Here is a 19,656-nt window from a genome sequence, read left to right as displayed (position 1 = left end):
AAGCATGGAAAGAATGGAATCTTCTGCATTGCCTGGAGTCATAAAGATTCCAAAAGAATAGCAACCTGCAGCAGTGATGGATTTTGGTGAGTGTTATTGGAAGAAAAAAAAATGCTAAGTGCACTTCTCAAGTCCATAAATTTTGAAAGTACTCTCAGTAATTAATTTAAAAACTTTTCTTACTGTAAAAACTTAAATTATATTAGTCTTCTGTACTCTTTAGGGTATTTTTTCATGATTTTAAGAAAAAAGAAACAAAATGTGTTCAATAGTAATAATGTCTAAGGAATAGTGTCTAATAATGTCTAGTTTCACTAATAGTGAAACTAAATACTGGTTTTTATTTGGACAAGAATATCCTTCTAGGTTTCTTAGCTGTAGAGGACACTTTTCAAAAGTCATCCGACTTTACTTGTCTTAGTTTTTAATTCTTTTTTTAGTTTGTTGTTTCAAGGACTAAAAATACTGTTTTAAAATAAAATAATTACAAGTGCACTATCACAGGAGTATAATACTTAATTTCTAAAAATGCATGAATGTCCATTGAAACCAATTTTGCATATATTGTGTTGCAGTACATTTTAAAACTCCTTCTTCATTTGTTTCCTCTGCAACCTGTGTCTTTCCAGCTCAAACATAATGGGCAGAAATTTTAGAAAACAATCCCCTTTCTTTTTTATTTATAAATATCTATTTGTGCCCTAAAGCCATGACTACAATTTTGATTTTCGGCTATGAGGATCCTTCCCAGAAAGATGTTCCACAGTGGACATCTTTAAAGCCCCTCTGAAGAAACAGATACTGAAGTCAAGTTAGATGTTGTTGTATCCAATTAAATGTTGTAATTGAGGGGCAGATGTTGTTTGTGGCTGTTTCTTCTATCCTTTGTGTATACCTTTTTGCTGTCTGGTTATTTGCACAGAATAAAACTCAGTTTTGGATAGCCAATCCAGAATGTATTTTTTCTTATAATATCACATTGTAATTGGTTTCAGTATTATTCGAACCATTGATGGCAACGTTCTTCACAAGTACAAACATCCAGCTGCAGTGTTTGGCTGTGATTGGAGTCAAAACAACAAGTAAGTAAAAATTAACGCAAAGAATTGACAATATTTACTGTTTAAATTGATTACCTGTAAAGTAATACAAAGTTATCTAGAATGTGATATTCACTGTGATCGTAAAACAGTGAAATGATCTGTTCCAAAGTAGGATATATCTATAGCAGCTCTGTCTTCTCAGTAGTATATTTCATTGACCACCATGAACTTTCTTAGTTTTCAAAGGAGGATAGTTTCATATTGATGAGAGAAAAAAAATTATCTAGCTGATATATAAAGGAGAGAGAAAAGCAGACATTCAGTATCAGGAAAGAGGGGTTTAGATTGGTGTCCTTATAATGACTATTAAGGTGAAGATGTAGTAAACATCTAAATACATTGTGATTATATGTAAATGTTTTAGATAATTCCTAATAATGACACAAGAGTTTTTTGTAGAAAAAGAATTATGTAATAATTCAATTTAATAATAGTTGTGTATTGGATGCATAGTCAGACAAGCGCAAATATATTGCCCCTTGCAACTAATGGATCTTTATCAGGTTTTTTTCTGATTTAGTGTTTTTTAATTGGATTATTGATAGTTACGTCTTGAAGAGACGAAGGAGAAGCAAAAAATTGCTACTTAAAGAAAAATAATTGCAAATTGCACATCCTGTTCTTAAAAAAAAATTTTAAAAATCTATTATCTCTGTGACCAAGGATTTTGCTGTTTTTATTTTGCAGAGATATGATAGCAACTGGTTGTGAGGATAAAAATGTTCGTGTTTACTACTTGGCAACCAGCTCTGATCAACCACTGAAAGTTTTTACTGGACATACTGCAAAGGTGTTTCACGTACGGTGGTCTCCTCTCAGAGAAGGGATCCTCTGCAGTGGCTCTGATGATGGGTGAGTATTTCTGAACTATTAGAAAACTTAAACCTCAAGCAGGACTGTTGGAGAAACTTATACTTGTAATGGTGTTGTCAGTACTTAATAATTTAAATCTCTGCCTTGTTCAGATCCAGGTTTTAGCTCTGCTCTTAGCTTTGTGTAGTACTTGGGCAGCAGGATCTTTATCTAAAATTGTTACAACTGCTGTAGTAGTGCAAGTTTCCAAATGCTTTCCCAAGAGTAGGATCAGTGCCTGATACTGCTATTGCAAGGAAAAGCACAAGGAGGATACCACATGTTTACATTACCTCAGAAGAAAAGGTGCAAGACCTGCTCTTATTTGATATTTTTCAAACATATACTTGAGTAGAATTGGCAATGAATTTAAATGAATATTGGATACTTCTGGTTTTTGGTTTGATGCCATCACTTTGGAGGGAGAGCACATCAGTCCGTGGTAAGCAGGAGGAAGAATTTTTCTATGATTCTAAGCCACTTCCCTGAAGAGTATACAAAATATTTTTGTAAAGTTTGGAGTATTGGCTTCGTTCTTTGGAGTAATTGCTTTCGCATTATCATTCATTAGAGGTTTGTGCTTGAAGCAAAATCTATTTGTTCATAGCGTAGTGATTCACGACAGCAGACAACTTGATAGCAAACTTCTTGACAATAAAATACATTGAAAAGCACTGGCCCTAGAATTGAACTCCGAGGAGCATTGCTGGTGACCAGTCACCAGCCAGATTTAGCCCCTCTCACTACAACTCTTTAAGCCCTGACGTGATGCAAATAAATATTCTGATAAATTTGAAGCTTAAAATTTTGCTGAAGTACAGAGATAATTATATTTCAGTAGGGGATCTGATGCAGATTGTTCTCTTCTATCCTGTTTCAGTACTGTTCGGATATGGGATTATACACAAGATGCTTGTATAAATGTTCTAAGTGGACATACAGCCCCAGTACGGGGACTGATGTGGAACCCTGAAATTCCTTACCTTCTAATATCTGGCAGTTGGGACTATACAATTCGAGTCTGGGACACAAGAGATGGGACATGCTTGGACACAGTTTTTGATCATGGCGCAGATGTATATGGTAATACCTGTTAAGTTTTGTTTTATTTCTGTACTGAAATGCATTCTGTTTTGAAATTTATAAAGTAATTTAATGAAACAGGTTATTAGATAAACTTATTCGACTACATTTTTAAATATCCCCTCTACTAGGATTAACGTGTCATCCTAGTCGTCCATTTACCATGGCATCCTGCTCTCGTGATTCCACTGTGAGACTCTGGTCATTGACACCTCTTATAAACCCTCTACAAATAAATATCATTACAGACAGATGTTGGGATGATATTATCGGCAATACAGGTAACTGATTTGTATAAAGCAATGTTTTAATTCTCTTTATGTTTATATTTCTATTCCTTTGGGGTTTTTTTAATTTCATGTATACATCTTTGTGTGTGTTAGATCGCGCTGTAGAGTCTGGAGCTCCTCCTTTGCTGTGTGGTAAAGTTTCCAGGGATATTAAACAAGAATTGGAAAAATTGCCAGGAAATCCTCGAGGAAAAAAACTAAGGTGGTTTTCAGAATTTTTTTCAGTAAGTATTCTGCAAACGTAGGGATGTTGTCAGTGTGCATGACTTTCTTTTCTAAAGTCAATCTCCAAATTAGAGATTTCTTTTTTCTCTACCATTTTTTCCTCTTTCCTAAGGGAGATTAGAAAATAGGAGAAACTAGTTCATTTCTTAACAGGTTGGCAAAAAAAAATGTCTGTGACTGAACTGTTTGCCAGCTGTGAAAAACAAATTTCACTCATTTGGCTTTGTAAAAAACCAAACAGCTTTTGCAAAGGTTAATTAGTGAAATAATGTAATTTTCCATAGGAAAGGTTAATTTGACATCAATTTTCTATTGAAGAAAATGAAATTATGTGATTAATAAAACTGCTTTAGAGTTTTTAAATTTTTAATCATTTAATTAATCAAGAGAATGCTCTCATTACTGATCAGTTTTGAACTGCCCAGCTGTCTGTGCCCAAACTGCTCTTTATGTTTTAGGAACTGTAGATCCAGATGACTTGTGCCTCAGTATCCATCTATTGCCTTTTCTACATTGCACAGTAATATTTTCTATAAATTGCTGCAGCCTCTCAGTGCAAATGAGTTAAAAATATGGGTTCCTGTGTTTCCTTACCTGCATAGGAGCTTTACTTGAGGTAAAATAAGGACGAAATTACTTGGAACTACAGGTTCTACTACTGCTGGAGCTTGTGTCAAACACTGTTGTAATTTAAGTCAAAACACTGATCAAAAAAGACCTAGTCCATCCAAAATATTTGATTTGAGTTCTAGGTAAATCAAAGTGTATAATATAGAAATGATGAAACAATCTTTCTCAATTTCAAACTAATACATTTTCTCTTTTGTTAAAAATATATTTATGGAGTTCCTTGTGCTACAGAAGTTACAAATTTTGATTTCCTGTGTTGATTTGAGAGTGAAATTGTTTTAAGAATATTAGAATTTTCCAAGAACAAAAGCTTTTTTGATCAGGTATGCTCAAGGCTTTCCGAGTCCAGAAAATGAGGTTTTATGCTAAACTATAAGAGTCTAGTAGTTTTAGTGGACAGAAAAGAGAGAGTAGGGTTTTTCGTCTGTTTGTTTGTTTTTTTGTTTGTTTGTGGTTTTTTTGGTGATGAGGGGGAGAAGTTTCCCTAGTAGGATTTTATACTTTTTACCAGCTCAGAAATAATTGGATTTCTAAACTTGTGACCCTGTTATTCTTAGAAAAGCTTCTTTAGATCAAAGGTTTAATGATTTTTTTAAGCTTTTGAATACTCACTCTCTTCTAGACTCATTCAGTGTTAAACTGTTGTCCTGTTTCTACAGAACGATTGGTTCAAAGGCTAGACCAATAGAAACACTTAAAATTTATTAAAAAAAAATAATTTGTGCATATACCATTACACTATATGTGTCTATTTTAAAATTTAATATGAAGATAGTAAGCCAAGTTGTGGCAGTTAAGCCTTGAAGCTCTTTTCTACCTGTCCCATGCCTTTGCTTTAGAGAAAGTGGTAAACAAGTCCTGGGTCAGCTCCTGCATGCCAGGAGCTGACTGCTGGTTGGTGCCAGCAGTAGACACAAGATAGCTTTGAGAACAGAAAGGGAAAACTCTGAGTCCTCCTCAATGTCCACATACAACGAAACAGGTTCATGGATCTCACTGTATCTTTACAGCCTTTAAGAACACTGAAGGACTTGTAGTATCATTATGAACTAATTCATAATGTTTTAACATAACATGTTTTCATAATAAAGGTTCTGATATTGAAATTATCTGAAATTGTATTTCTTGCAGTTGACTGAAAAATGTTTTCCAGTGTCTTTATATGTTCAAGTTTCTCTCTTGAACATAACTGTAATAAAACTCTTCTTCCCTTACAATTTTAGCCTCCAGGAGGCAGCAAAAATTTATGGGATTTGGTTGCTGTAATAAAAGGACAGGATGACAGTTTGCTTCCACAAAACTACTGCAAAGGAATTATGCATATGAAACACCTCATTAGATTTAGACTGGTAAGTGAAGCACAAACAATACGTGAAATGATTGTTAATCCATGTAGTGTTGCATTATTTAAAAATAACATTGAATTCTTTACAAAAGGTCACTTCATGTCCAATTTTGTGGTATTTATGCAATGCCAGTTCTTCACTGTAATACTAGTCTGCTACAGTAGTATCTAGCTGAGTCTATGTGACTTCATGCATACTCAGTGTTAAAATATTAGGTTACAGTTATTAACTAGAAAAGCATTTTTCAAAACAATTAAAAGAAATTACAAAGCAATCATACTACAGTTTCAGCTATGAAGTGAGTTTGTCTTGCCTATTATATACACTGTACTTTTATGTTCACTGAAGTAAAATTATTTGTTTGCAGACATGAAGTGTGTAGCTATGTTCAGATGTACAGATGGAAATTCATGTCTGAAAATGCAGGAGAGTCTGCATAAATATGTTCTGTAGCTCTCTGGAAGAAGGAATGGCCTGTGGCAGAAGGAAGAACCTGTGATTAATACAGATATGCAGATTAAGAGTGATTTGGATTAGAATAGGAAATTCAAGTGCTAGACCATAAATTTATTAGCAGCTGCATTTATGAATATGCAACCAGATACACAGTTTGTGTAGAATATGCAGATCCACTGTTCTTTCAGGAAGTTTTTAGGACTACTAAAGAATCCCATACTCTAATGACTTGATTGTAAATAGAGGAAAGATGATCTACAGTATGGATCAGGTAATGTACTTTCCAGTCCCAGGGCTAATATTTGCCAGGTATCACCTGTTGTTTGCTGTTATGTGCTGTCTCTTTTGTAAAAATCACAGGCTCTTTAAGAGTTTCCTACATACCTTATGACTCTCAAGTGATTGAAGTTTATTAGTGTTGTTAACAGCAATAATAGCAGCTGTTCTGCTAATCCTATGAAGCTTTATTTGTGTGTCCATGTGTCAAAATCCCCCAGTTTTCTCAGCCAGTTAGCCTAAGAAGACATTAAATCTTGACTTGTGCAGTGCCAGCAGTCTGTTTATCCCTGCAACATTATTTTATCCATTTATAACTTCGTTGACCTAGAGTAACTACAGTAATCTGTGGACCTGGATTAAGGGTTCACATCAATTAAAAACGTTTTTTCCCCTTTTTGTGAACTCAAAATCTTGTTTGAAAGCTTTAAGAGAAAGTATGGGGTAGGGCAATGCTCACATCTTAAGAACTGCTAATGCTCTCTTTTTTTTAGGAAGCTAAATAATGGCACTGCACAACCTACACATTTCAGGATGAAGTAAGGGTGTAGAGCAAATCTGTTTTTTCTGTTTTTAGGAAACAGAGAGGATGCATTGGAGACTTTAGCATGAAAATAATAAAAAAAATAGAGGTACTGAGGAAAAAATTCATGTAGGGTCTTTCTAAAAAATCCCAGATCCTTGGGAGCTGCCATTGGTCAACATGGCAGTTGATTTTAGTGAAAAATGTTCAAAATTTGTTCTCTGTCTTCGATATAGAGTACTGCAAAGTAATGAATAGCCAAATGCCCTCATTGTGCACTGATGATAGAATTCAACTGAGAATACTTGAAATGGGAATCTCTCTTTGCTTTTTATTCCCCTGTACATTTAATTCTGTTGCAGCTTGTTTCTCAGACTCTGTCAGATGAAGAAATTTAGTCTTATCTTCCCAACTAATATAAAAATTGCAGTAGTTGGGAATATAAATATTTTCTTGGCCATAAGGTTAATGGGACATGACAGATCAGACGACAGAGCTTGTTGTCTAAGACTAAGATAAGACTACTGTCTTTGTTATTTCTTTATGTGGACATCAGTATAATGATAATATGTGTATGTGCAATTTTCAGCTCTGTATGGTTTATGTTCACAAATATTTTTTTTTTAAGTTTCAAAATATCAAGATTTTTATGAGGGATATCTGGGTGAATTACTGTTATATATGAGAATAAAAAAAAGTTATTACAGGAAGATAATCAAGGAAAATGTATATGTGCAATAAAACACACATTTACTTTAACAACATCAACATAGTTCACTGTAATCTCATTGAAATCTCTTTCAATTAGCCTTTTCTCTAAAAAATTTTTTTCTTAAATTATAACCTTTATATTCAGCTGTAATATATGGCGATAGTCCATTCTTAAAAAAAACTTGTTTTCATCACAGAAATCTTAATTTTTTTTTTCTCCCTCAGTCCAAGGCAGAAGAACTGACAACAGTAAAGATGTCCAAGTTTGGAGGTGGTATTGGTGCACCAAGCAAAGAGGAAAGACTCAAAGAAGCTGCCGAAATACATTTAAGATTAGGACAAATTCAGCGATATTGTGAGCTAATGGTAGAACTTGGAGAGGTAAGACATCAGAATGCTGATAAAGTTGATTTTATTGAAGAATAAAAAAATATGAAGGTTTCTGTAAACCAGCTGCTCTAGCAAAGATGAGGTGGAAATCATGGGTCACAAGACCCGAAAGAGTAATCTTGTCCCATTTATTTTTAACATATGCAGTCTAAAGCATAACTCATTCTCTGTTTAACTCTTGACTCAATAAAAAATTATTTTTAATGGAAGAAAAGTTACACTAGTTTAAAATATGGCTATTTTTCAAATAGAAATTATCAAGTTAAATGTATTGCTGCTTTCTTCTAGTGGGACAAAGCTCTCTCAGTTGCACCTGGGGTATCAATGAAATATTGGAGGAAGTTAATGCAAAGGTAAGTTAATTTAAATATGGTGATAATGAATTGTAGCTTCAGTCCATGAAAAGACACAAACAAGTAGGAAGGATAGATACTGTTACATGATATATTAGTCTTTTGTTACAGCATTCTGGTAATGTTACCTTTTGTTCAGTAAGCTTTAGGATGGAACTGTGGAAGACTTCAACAATAACTTTGTGTACAAGAATCAAAGGGTTGAACATAAATTGCAACTTTATAAACCCTTTAGTGCAGTATTCAGTCTGTAAGTCTGGAAAGGCAGATGGGTCTCAGTGAACTTTATTCAACTTCATCTAATGCCTCCACGATATAGATAAGTTTGATGATTGTTCATATATGTAGATCTTTCTTGTTTATTTATTAATTTGTTTTATTAGGAGAGCTGATCAGTTAATTCAGGAAGAAAATGATGATGTCATCCCATACTGTATAGCTATTGGTGATGTGAAGAAATTGGTTTCTTTCTTTACTTCAAGAGGTCAGCTTAAAGAGGCTCTACTTGTTGCACAGGTATTACTACATATATACCAGTGTGGGAGATGTATTTAGCTCTTAGATTGTAACTCAGAATATAGTGTGCATATTTAAAAGGCTAGATCTTTTCACTTTAGCAAAACAGCTCAATAGTGATGCACTAGTCTTTACTTCCATGTGGTATTGACCAGATTTTATACAGAAATCATAAGAATGAAGTACCTCATGTTTACAGATTTAAATCCTGATTCTTCTAAACTGCAATGAAATGACCATAATGAAAACTGATGTGTTCAATTTCATTGAAATGGCTGATTTTCAACAGCCAGTATTGCCCTTAATCAAATGCATGTAGGATTTGATTTCTCTTGAATTTGTACTGAGAAATCATCTCTATGCTTTAGCTAAATAGCTGAATAATGTGCAGAATGTGACTTGGACACATACTTAAATTTAACAACCTGTAATGTTTGAACTTTAAAGCCAGTTAAAGCTTCAGAAAGATCTTAATTTTTCATGTAAGACCAGCCACCACTTTGTCAACTGATTTCATTTTAACTTACATTGATCTCTTTGTATTTAATGTTAGAAATAAATTATTGCCATATACAAAGAAAAGTTCACCTTAAGCCACTATATGCCACTATATGCTGCTTTCCAGATTTGTTGGTATAGTTGCTGAGAAGTATCTATGGACTTCATCCTTCTCTCAGAACTGCTTTCTCCTTGGGGTATAAAAATCAAGATTGTAGCCTTCACCATCCATTATATCAAAATGCTAAAAAATCTTGCACAAATGCATAGGAAGGAAGAAGTTGCTTGCTTCAGTAGAATTCTTGTATGGCTAGATAAAACTAGGCTAACATCTAGCTGTGAATAAGTTCATTTGTTTATACATTCAAACATTTTCTTTGTTATAACTGGGCTTTAGAAAGTTTTTTATAGATCTTAGATTATTTTTATTATTATTGAATAGTTTCATTGCATCTTCCATTTGAGTTCTGCATTAATTAATCTATACTTTATTCACATTCAGGCAGCTTGTGAAGGAAATATACAGATGTTACCACTCTCCACAACAAGCGGAACTTCAAATTCTGGTGGAAACAATACAGATGATTATAATGAGTAAGCTGTTCTAGTTTACAACTATAAACCTCATCTTACTGCAGAGTGTAAAGTCATCAAGGGAGATAAAGCATAGTGGTTTAACTTGGCATCAGCAATATAGAGTTCAACAAAATACTGCATCTTCTCGTACTTAGTAGAATTAGTAACTACCTGATGCTACACTAATTTCCCTATTGTGCTTCCTAGCACAAAATGGATTTTTCTTATGTATGTATTATAATTATAAATGTCCTTTTCACTTGCTTGCTATTTCAGATGCATTCCTGTGTACTAAAATATATAACATATTAACTGAAAACTTTTGGTAAGATTTAGCATTAAAAAGTATCTATGATCCCCTGTTACTACACATTATCTGAGTCTTTGCTCTTTGTCATCAATGAAGGTTCTGATAATGTAAAATAAAAATCAAACTGAGAGATTAGGTTTAGATTAGATATTAGGAAAGAAGTCTTTACTGTGAGAGTGGTGAGGTACTGGAACAGGTTGCCCAGAGAAGTTGAGGATGCTCCAACCCTGGAACTGTTCAAGGTCAGGTTGGATGGGGCTCTGAGTAACCCAATGGAGAGGGAGAAGTCCCTGCCCATGGCAGGGGTCGGGGAACAGAATGATCTTTAAAGTCCCTTCCAACACAAGCAATTTTATGATTCTATGATTCTCATTGTCCATACCCATAAAAAAACTCCAAATATGCACTTCTTATCTAGAACAGCATTCAAAAACCTGAATTACATTATCAAGTTATAGATGTAGTAACAAAAACAGTTTGGAGGCTTTGTAGTTACTTCATTTATGTGAGCAGTTTTTGAGCAACTTGAGAAATAGTGGTCAGAGTGTACAGGTACAGATTGGATATGCAGATATTTGATTTTTCTTCTGTCAATCTGAAGAGACATTCCCTACTGATACAAACTTTGGGAAACTGACCCACCTCAGTAAGCACCAACATAAGTAGTGGATGAAGCTCCAACAGATTGCCTTTTTCAACCTAGTAGTGTCATTATCTGTGAGCCAAATACAGCAACTTTTAAGGAACAGAAGCAAATGTGGTGAATTTTACACAAATTAAGATGCAAGGCACTCCACCCTTAAAGTGACTTTGCAGAATTCATTTTTTGTTCTTGCAGTCTGCTGCAGAAGGTCAGTAAAGAACTGGCAGATTGGTATTTCCAGGATGGCCGTGCAGTGCTTGCAGCATGTTGTCATCTGGCTGTTGAAAATATAGAGGTATTTTTTTTTCTTTAATGATAAAAAAGCCAACATTGACTTGCTTTTTACATCTCCACACGTTTTAAAATTTATGTATCACATTCTGAAATGGTATTTGGTATTTGAGTTCTTTTATATTTATGCAGAGTTAGATAGTTATAGTATTAAAGTTAGTAGCAAAACTCCCTTGATTCTGTTAAATTCAAAGTTTCTCTCATGCACAGAAGGTAGCATTTTGCTGTTGAATTTTATTTACAATATTTTGTTATTTTAGACAATATAAGATAAGATACTTAAGATCCTTAGATATATTAGTATTACTGTTTATGATGACTCAAAATACCCGTTCACAACTGGAAGTTATTGTGCTAAAGAAGATGCAGTCATCCACCTTGAAGAATTTACAGTCTAAATGAAGAAGTAAATAGGAAAAAAAACCCCTCACCCCTCAATACAAAAATAGAATAGACATATAGGAAATGTTTTGTTACATTTTTTTTATTTGCTTGAAGTTTTACGAATTGGTTTTTCTTCCTCATTTTATCGGGATTTTGTGGTTGCTGACTTAACATGTTTTTCTACCTCTATCCCCCCAAATAAATATAATTCCATCCTAATGAGCTGTTCTCAGAGAAACTAAGAATCAGTTAATGCTTATATTACTAAATAGACATATTTCAAATTGTTGTGTAGTCTCATAGAGTTTGACATTCTGCTATGCCTGTTGGTAACTATGATTGCTCAGAGAGTAAGAACAATCCTTCCTGTTTTCTTGGGGTTTTGAGTCTCCTTTCATTGAAAGAGAGGGAGAAATACACACTGAATGCTTGTGTCCTTAAGATTAGATGCATCTTAGGAATCATTATTATGTGAGCTCTTCAGTTGAATAAAGGAAGATTCTGCTAAAGGAAATCTATTTGGTTCTTTAAAAATACATTAACACATGGTGAATAATTATTTACTTATTCAAGAGGCCCAAAATATATGTAATTGAGTTTAATTTTTGCATATATTGTCCTTCTGTAAAAAGCTTCATAAGCGAATGTCATATGCTCAACATGATGAATGCCCAAAACTGCTCATGTCCCTTAATGATATAATTTTTTCATTGAGCAAGCTTGCGATGGCAAACCTGATTCGTGGAAATGAACTGGAGTTGGCCATCAGTGTGGGTACTGTCTTGGGAGAAAGTGCAGCACAAGCAACCCATTATGCCCTAGAATTACTAGCAAGAAAATGTATGGCAGTAATAACATGGTAAGAATTTCTTAATCCAAAGGTTTTTTTAATTTTCTCCCTGAGGAAATAATCAAGGTGTGTCATTGTGAAACTTCTGTAGAGATCAAACCACCATGGGAGGGACAGCAAAAATTTCTACTTGAATAAGAATTGCTGTATTAGACCTTTGAAGTACAGGGCATGCAAATGTTCTGCTTTAATCTCAAAATACATTCCGTATGCATTGTAAATGAGAGAGGAGTCATTGTCAGAGTATGAAACCCACTGAAAAAAAAACCCTAGCTACTTGGGCAATAGGTAGCTTATGAAGTCCTAGTTTGTACTGAGTAAAATGAACTATTTCAAAAAAGTAAGGCTGGAATTGAATTAAAAAGTCAAAAAGAATAGCTCAGGTAGGATGTGTGAAAAGATTTTTAAGTACTTGATTGAAAAATATAAAACTCTGAGTCTGAGGAATTATTTTCTATTGGTGTTAGGAACACAAGATTCCTGCAAAGATTTAAGGATAAAACAGGATTAGTATTTAATTCTGCAGAAGTAACTTCTCTCTTGCATATAGGGGATGCCTTCTGTGGTAAATTTTCTTTTCCTCATTGTAGTGGTTTTACTTTGAAGAATAGAACATCTTGTTTTTTATCTAACAATGAAAAAGCAGAAAATCTTCCTAAGGTGTATTTGGCAGCTGTATAACTGGTTTGTAATTAACATTTCATAGAAAATGTGTACTTAAACAGTTAAGGATCAGTTTTTCTTCTACAGTTAGTATTTGCTAATTTATCTAGAGGTAGTCTGAGAGAAGCACAGTGGAACTCCTCTCTATAGAACATTCAGCTTTCATTAGACAATGGAGCATTGTAGGAAAAGATAAAATAAGAAACTGGTGACTTGCTGCTTTCATTTTGCAATGGTTTAACATGTCTGCATTGCACCAGTCTTAACAGTGCTGTTTTGGCAACTCCATCTGCACCCTCTAAAGTGTCTGAAGCTCCTTCTTTGATCTCCCTGTTTTCATTGTGAAGAGTGATTTTTATGTAGCCTCCAATAGGAAGCACTGGATGTGGAGTTAAGAGAAACAGTGTATATTTTTTCCAGTTCCATAACAAAACCTTTTTCTGATCTCAGGGCTGTAATTAGTACTTATAATGTTTATGTCCATAAAGCTTCTGTAAACTTACAGCATGCATACACTGAAGTGCACATGGGTATACATGATAAAATTTTGAAGTGGTGTACTGCATATTGCCCAAGTATACGTCTGGATTTGTCAATGGGTTTCACACACTATAATGAACATCCTACCATCCTGGATTCTGATTTTCAGAAATTACAGCATATTTTAATATTCTGTAAGAAAAGATCAGAGATTTTGTGAATCTCTTTGTTTTGTAATTAAGAGATTTTTCACACAGCATAATCCCCTTGGTTAACTGCATTCATGAGATCATGTGTAGGGAAGCTGGAGTTCATGGGTCTCTGATATTTGAAGGACTCCCCTTTTTTTTTTTTTTTACTGGTTGTTATACTTAGGGATATCTATAAGTTGGAAATGTTTCACTATAGTGAAGCACTTAATTGTAGATGCCAGGTACCAAAAGTACCCTGATAGGTTAATAGAGAAATCAGTTACTGGTGGAATGTTTCTTGGGTTTTGGTTAGTTGTTTTTAGAAATGCTTAAAATATAAAATGCTCTAAAATATAAAATCAAGCCAAAAAAGTAAACACTCATGCACTTTCTCAGATCTTGAGAAAACGTGTGAGTGTTTAAGGACACACTATTTGTATTTAACACATAAATACAGTAAAAATCAACTTTCTACTATTCAAAAAGTTAGTCATATTTTACGTGAGATACTGAATTCTGCATATGCAAACTCAGCCACCTCATTTTGACTTTTATATTCAACAGTGTTTTCAGTTTCTTAAAAATCATTCTTAAAAATCATTCCAGGTAGCACAGTTTGTAGGCCATTATATGAGGGCTTCTTGGAATTAATTTTTTTCAAATGAATATTGGATTTCACTTTTTTGATAAGACAATTTCACTTAAAAAATGGTTAAATTGCTTAAGAAGATTAGTACGTATTGAGTAAGTGATCTTCATAATAGCTGAAGAACTTGTGAAACATCCTAGACTCTGAAAGAATACTTCTGTAACTTGGAAAAGTGGCTGATGCACAGTAATAATATCACAGATTTTCTAAAGACTTTTTGGCATGAGCTGCTTTAGGTTGTCAAAAGACCAAATAAAAGCTATTTTTTGTTGTTGTTGTTGAAGTCAGTTGCCTTGACCCTTAGATTTGCTGCTGTAGTTTAATTATTTTCTATCAGATATTTTCTCTGTAAAATAATGCAAAATTTTGTTCAATACTGTTTCAATGTCTTCCTTTTAGCTTCCCATCGCTTGGATACAGGTATTTTGCTTTTCTGGAGAAAGTTTAAGCTTATTTTTCCCTTAATAAAGTCACAAGCTTTTCAAATTTCTCTAAGTGTCCTAAATTTTAATTGTGATTAATATTTGAAAGTGAGAAAGCAGTTGCAAATATTGGATAATAGCTTACTTGAACATTTTTAAGTTAAGGACCACATTCTGAAAATCTAGAAGAAATTAATAGGATTTTTTGCCATACGTAGGGGCAAGTAATTCATGAGGTTCACAGGAGAAATGATGTCTGGATGAATAGAAGAGTCACAGAATAACAAGTTATTAAAACTTAACTAGAACAATCTCCAAATAATTTCCTAATATTACATGTTCCCTTCACTGTTTGATGTGCTAAGGATAGGGTAACAAGTGGTAAAAAAGTTTAGGAAAATGTAAGTCAGTTTGCTAAAACATTTTTCTTTTGAGAATGATGAAAATAGGTATCACATTCTTTTCCCATTTAATCTCTCTATTTCAATGTCACATGAGCATCAATCTATTCTGGATGGCCAAGAGATGTCCTGTGTTGATGTCATGAAGCTTTAGAAGCCTGGAATTTTGAGGATGGTTTCATGACACAGAACCACATTATCGTCTTTTCTTCTCTCAAATTTGAGAGATCTTACTCTCCTTTTTCTTCCCTGCTCACATATTCTTCCATTTCACTTTGAGATGGTTCTGATGCTTAAGAATTACAAAGCTGTTTAATTCAACCAACTAAAGCAACAGAAAATTAATGAATGACTTTTCTAATAAGCTGAATAATTAAGCCTCAGTTAGTGCACAAAAATAATCTTAGAGACTGAGGTTGCTTCTGCACTTCTCTGGAAATAGCATTTTTTCAGTAAATTCTTCTTTATAAAAGGAATGTAAAAGAGAAAATAGTTTCCTTCTATTACAAATCATCAAGAGTAACTACATGTCATCTTTTGTTTGTGCAGGGATTTAGCAGTTGATCTTCTTATGATGGTTCCTGATAATAAACTGCAGTTAGTAAAACTGTGTGCTTTTTATCCTGGATGCATAGCAGAAATAAATGACCTGCATGAAAAGGTACAACATAAAAGAATTTACCTGAATCTAATAAGGTTTTGTATTGACTTATTTACTAATTTCAAAAACAAATATATAAAACCACAGGATTAATTTTGTCTCTACAGTCTTATATGTAACATATCATTTTTGTCTCTATTAGTCTTTGTTGACTTTAAATATCTTTGTTGACTTTATTTTCAGTATCATACAATAAATTTAGTTTTTATTTCTATCCTTTTGAACTCTTTCCTTGACACATCTTACTTTCTGAAGTCGCTTATGATCTTCAGAATTACCTGCCAGTAATGATTTATAACCTACTAGATGTGCAGCCTAATCGTGTTTTTGCAGATCAGCTTTCTACAGTCTGAATTGTTTTACACCTTATGCCTGTAATGTCCATAAATGTCCCCTTTTCTCTTCAGTTGCAGAAGGCTCTGCTTTGGTTGTACTCCCTTAGGGTGCAACTCAGACTACACATTTATTAAACAGTAGTAAAAACTTCACAAAAACATTAGCAATGAAAACTGGTACTGCTTAACTTAGTTACAGAACCTTTTCCAGTGTTGGTCTGGTCTAGATAACTTTTTAAATGTCCATTATATGCAGGTATCTCTTTCAATGACTCCTTCAGAGAGATTTTTTTCTTATTGCTATGTGGAAACATCAGTATTTCTGTGCATCTTAGAGGAGTGTTTGAACATTTCAATAATTTTCTAGCAAAATTTTTGTTTTCCAGTGTAATCTTCCTGATGTGGAAGAATGTATGCGACTGGCAGAGACAATTCAGGCAGATGGGGATGTGTTTGAAACAGTAAAGTACTATCTGTTAAGCACAGAACCTGAAAAGGCTCTCCCTGTTGGCATTCACTATGTGAAAGGTATGTACTTGGATGAAGAACAATTTTTAAATAGAAGTCATTCCTATGACTTGCCTCATGAGATAGTTTTCTTTTTGTTTTTCAACAGAAAAACTTTGTGGCTCAGATTGGACTTTAGAATCGGTCTTTCCATATCTTGATCTTCTGAGTTACATACGGACTGAACAGTTAATGTTGCCTAAGTGTAGTGAGTGAGTATATTTTCCTGACTTAGATAAGTGGAATTTTCCTTAAAGGAATCTTTCAGATTGTCTATACATAGGTGCAAACTGTTAGTACTTTGTTGCTGTTGTTGTTTAACAGAAGAGGGGCACAAAAAAAAAAAATCCAGCAAGCATGCTCGTTTCTGGTCTGGAGAATAGAATGTGGACTCACCCAAATTTTGAATGTTTAGCAAGAAAAAAAAAAAGATATTTTACTCCTTCTTTCTCTGTGGAGTATTTGCAACGTGTGAATCAATGTTGGTGTTACGTGAAAAGCTTCCCTTTGATCAGCTCCAGTTTCAGTTTCTTGAAGTGTTATCACAAATCATGTGGGTTTTTATGTCAAAATGTTAAGGAACGTTGGGCTGCCATTCAGAATTAACTCTAAAATAGCTGGATAGCTCCAAATCACCTTTATGATGGATAGTTGAAGCTAGGCATAGGTGCCTACACCTAGTAGTACACATGTGAAGAACGAAAAAGAGATAAAAGTTGGGGAAACTTGGTGAAATCAACATTAGTATTTGGGGCAGTTTCATTTACATTTAGAGTTCTGTCACATTAAAAAGTCTGAGTGATGTTGTTTTTTTAACTACATATTTGTTCTTAAAATTGTGTTATACGTGCCATTTAAAATTTAATAATGGAGATCAATATGAAGCAGATGGAGTCTGTTTTAACAAGTCCATGACACAGAAAGTAAACATAATCAGCAAGCATATATTCACCACAAAAGATGGATGGATAAATTAGGTTTTAAAATTTTAACATGAATATGAGTTTGTTTAATGTTTTCCAAATGCTTGTTGTTTTTCATGATTGATACTTGTTCATTTATAGATTTCGGAATGAATTGCTGATCTTGTGTGGTTACGTTGGTGCTTTACTTGCTATCAGAAGACAGTACAATAGCATTGTACCTGCACTGTATGAGTATACAAGGTAATACTGTGTTTTCATTTTCCCCGAGTAATCTCAGTCCTTATCATGACACATTCCATACCTTGACCCCACTTCTTCACATCCTATCCCCAAAAAATTAAAACATGTCTTTCCTCTTCGCTATCCTCATGTCTGAAACTTGGTGAGAGGATTGGGAAAAGGGAAAAGGAACACTTGTTTGTTGTTGGGGGTTTTTTGTTGTTCTTTTCTGAACCTAAAAAAATAACAAGATGATATACAAGCTTTTACAGAAAGGCCATTCTGATATGGATTTTATTAGACTAGTAACAAGCAGTCTTTGAGACTCAGTTTGTGATACTTCTGGCTGTAAAGCTTTCAATTTTCCTTGGATACAAAGAACTACAGAACAATACAGCTCAAAGTTTTCTTCTTGGATTGCCCAATACCTTCAGGATTCACAGATTTTTTATTTCTAGCACATCTTAAACTGGACACTTACCTGCTTAAGGTGGACAATTTCCATGCTTAAGCAGGACAATTTCATTATATCCTAACACAAATGAAAGATGGCTGAATTAGGTCAGGTAGTAACTGCCCCTATATTAAATTTTGATAAATAAAAAATGCATCCACTGCAAAGGCTTTGAAACTGTTTTCTGCAAGTGAAACAAGGCTGTCCCAAAGTATGTGTTGAACCACGTTTCTCTAACTGCATTTTACCATATGTGGTATATGTAGGCAAAAGGTATCCTTAATTTTAGTAAAGTTGACAATATTAAAAGATAAAAACACATATGACTTTGAAATATAGAGTGGCCTCAAATCAAAAAAATACAGCAAATTCAATAAAGTTAAATAGAGATAATTAAGATAAAATTTAAATCTAAAGCTATACTTTTATAACTTGTATCAGTATTACTAAAGTTTAATATATTGTTTATTGTGATGGATTATTTCCATAGTTATTCCATATCCAATCAGAAATAGTTTTTCTTTATTACTGTCTATCATGTTTTGCTTCTAGGACTAGTCATTAGTAGGACTAGTTTGGACTTTAACTACTTGTATTCTTTTTCAGTCAGCTTTTAAAAAGACGGGAAGTATCTGTACCTTTGAAAATTGAACAGCTTTCTGAAGAACTGGATGCATGGAGAGCTTGCACACAACCAAACAAGTATGCGAAAAAATGTAAAATTACCATGAGTGAAACTAGTAGTATTTGACTGTTTAGTTGTACATTTATTCCCTTTGTAAAGTCTGAATGTCACTGCTTTGCGGGTCTGAACTTGTGACACAATTAGAAAGCAAAGTTGAAAACCAAATTTCTTTTATGTTCCTAGGCCGTGCACCCCGCCCTCTGAATCACAGAGAGCACTGTATTCAGTACTTGAATCACGAATTCAGGAGGAGCCTCTGAAAGGAATGGTTGGGCCAGACTGTGTCACTGGATCAAATCTTCCTAGTCATTCAGATGTTCATACCTCCTGTTTGACAGGGCTGAAGATCCAGGTACAGTTTCAGAGAGCTGAAATGTTCTTTCTTGCTGATAGCATTGACTACTTGCGAGGTTGCCATAAATCAAAGGTCTCTCCCACCATTTGGCTGGTAAAAGGTTTACCCTGTTATCACAGGAGCAGAATTAAAGGTGACAGGCAGTAACATCTGCTATATAAGAAAGGCTGGAGAATTGTCCAATAAGTGCATATCTCTTATTGGGTACTCCCTCTCCATAGCTTGAATAAAAGCCAGGAAAATATTTGTCTTCAGCCACATAGTAACATTTTTTCTGGTTTTGGTTTTTTACCATTATGGAAATGCATACTATAAAACTTGGAATTTAGGACTAATTAAATCCAGATATTAGAAGACTAAATATTCAAATATATTCATCACTCACATTGAGTTTATGATTAA

The 19,656-nt window shown here is 34.0% G+C and overlaps 1 protein-coding gene across 1 annotated transcript in view; it reads left to right on the top strand.

The window, feature by feature from the left end:
* The window catches only part of WDR17 (WD repeat domain 17), a 56,427-nt gene that overhangs the window by 34,174 nt on the left and 2,597 nt on the right, over positions 1-19,656 (top strand). The window contains exons 10-28 of the mRNA XM_063402174.1: positions 4-86; positions 996-1,082; positions 1,791-1,955; positions 2,836-3,038; positions 3,170-3,319; positions 3,422-3,552; positions 5,407-5,532; positions 7,721-7,876; positions 8,174-8,238; positions 8,622-8,754; positions 9,755-9,846; positions 10,977-11,076; positions 12,176-12,315; positions 15,662-15,773; positions 16,495-16,636; positions 16,725-16,827; positions 17,680-17,781; positions 18,821-18,916; positions 19,083-19,251. Coding sequence (XP_063258244.1) covers positions 4-86; positions 996-1,082; positions 1,791-1,955; positions 2,836-3,038; positions 3,170-3,319; positions 3,422-3,552; positions 5,407-5,532; positions 7,721-7,876; positions 8,174-8,238; positions 8,622-8,754; positions 9,755-9,846; positions 10,977-11,076; positions 12,176-12,315; positions 15,662-15,773; positions 16,495-16,636; positions 16,725-16,827; positions 17,680-17,781; positions 18,821-18,916; positions 19,083-19,251 — 2,355 coding nt within the window. The remainder of the gene's footprint in view (positions 1-3; positions 87-995; positions 1,083-1,790; positions 1,956-2,835; positions 3,039-3,169; positions 3,320-3,421; positions 3,553-5,406; positions 5,533-7,720; positions 7,877-8,173; positions 8,239-8,621; positions 8,755-9,754; positions 9,847-10,976; positions 11,077-12,175; positions 12,316-15,661; positions 15,774-16,494; positions 16,637-16,724; positions 16,828-17,679; positions 17,782-18,820; positions 18,917-19,082; positions 19,252-19,656) is intronic.

This window comes from Prinia subflava, chromosome 7 (assembly GCF_021018805.1).
Source record: "Prinia subflava isolate CZ2003 ecotype Zambia chromosome 7, Cam_Psub_1.2, whole genome shotgun sequence".
NCBI lineage: Eukaryota > Metazoa > Chordata > Aves > Passeriformes > Cisticolidae > Prinia > Prinia subflava.
Note: the sequence above shows the minus strand (reverse complement) of the source record. Positions and strands in the feature narration are given on the sequence as shown.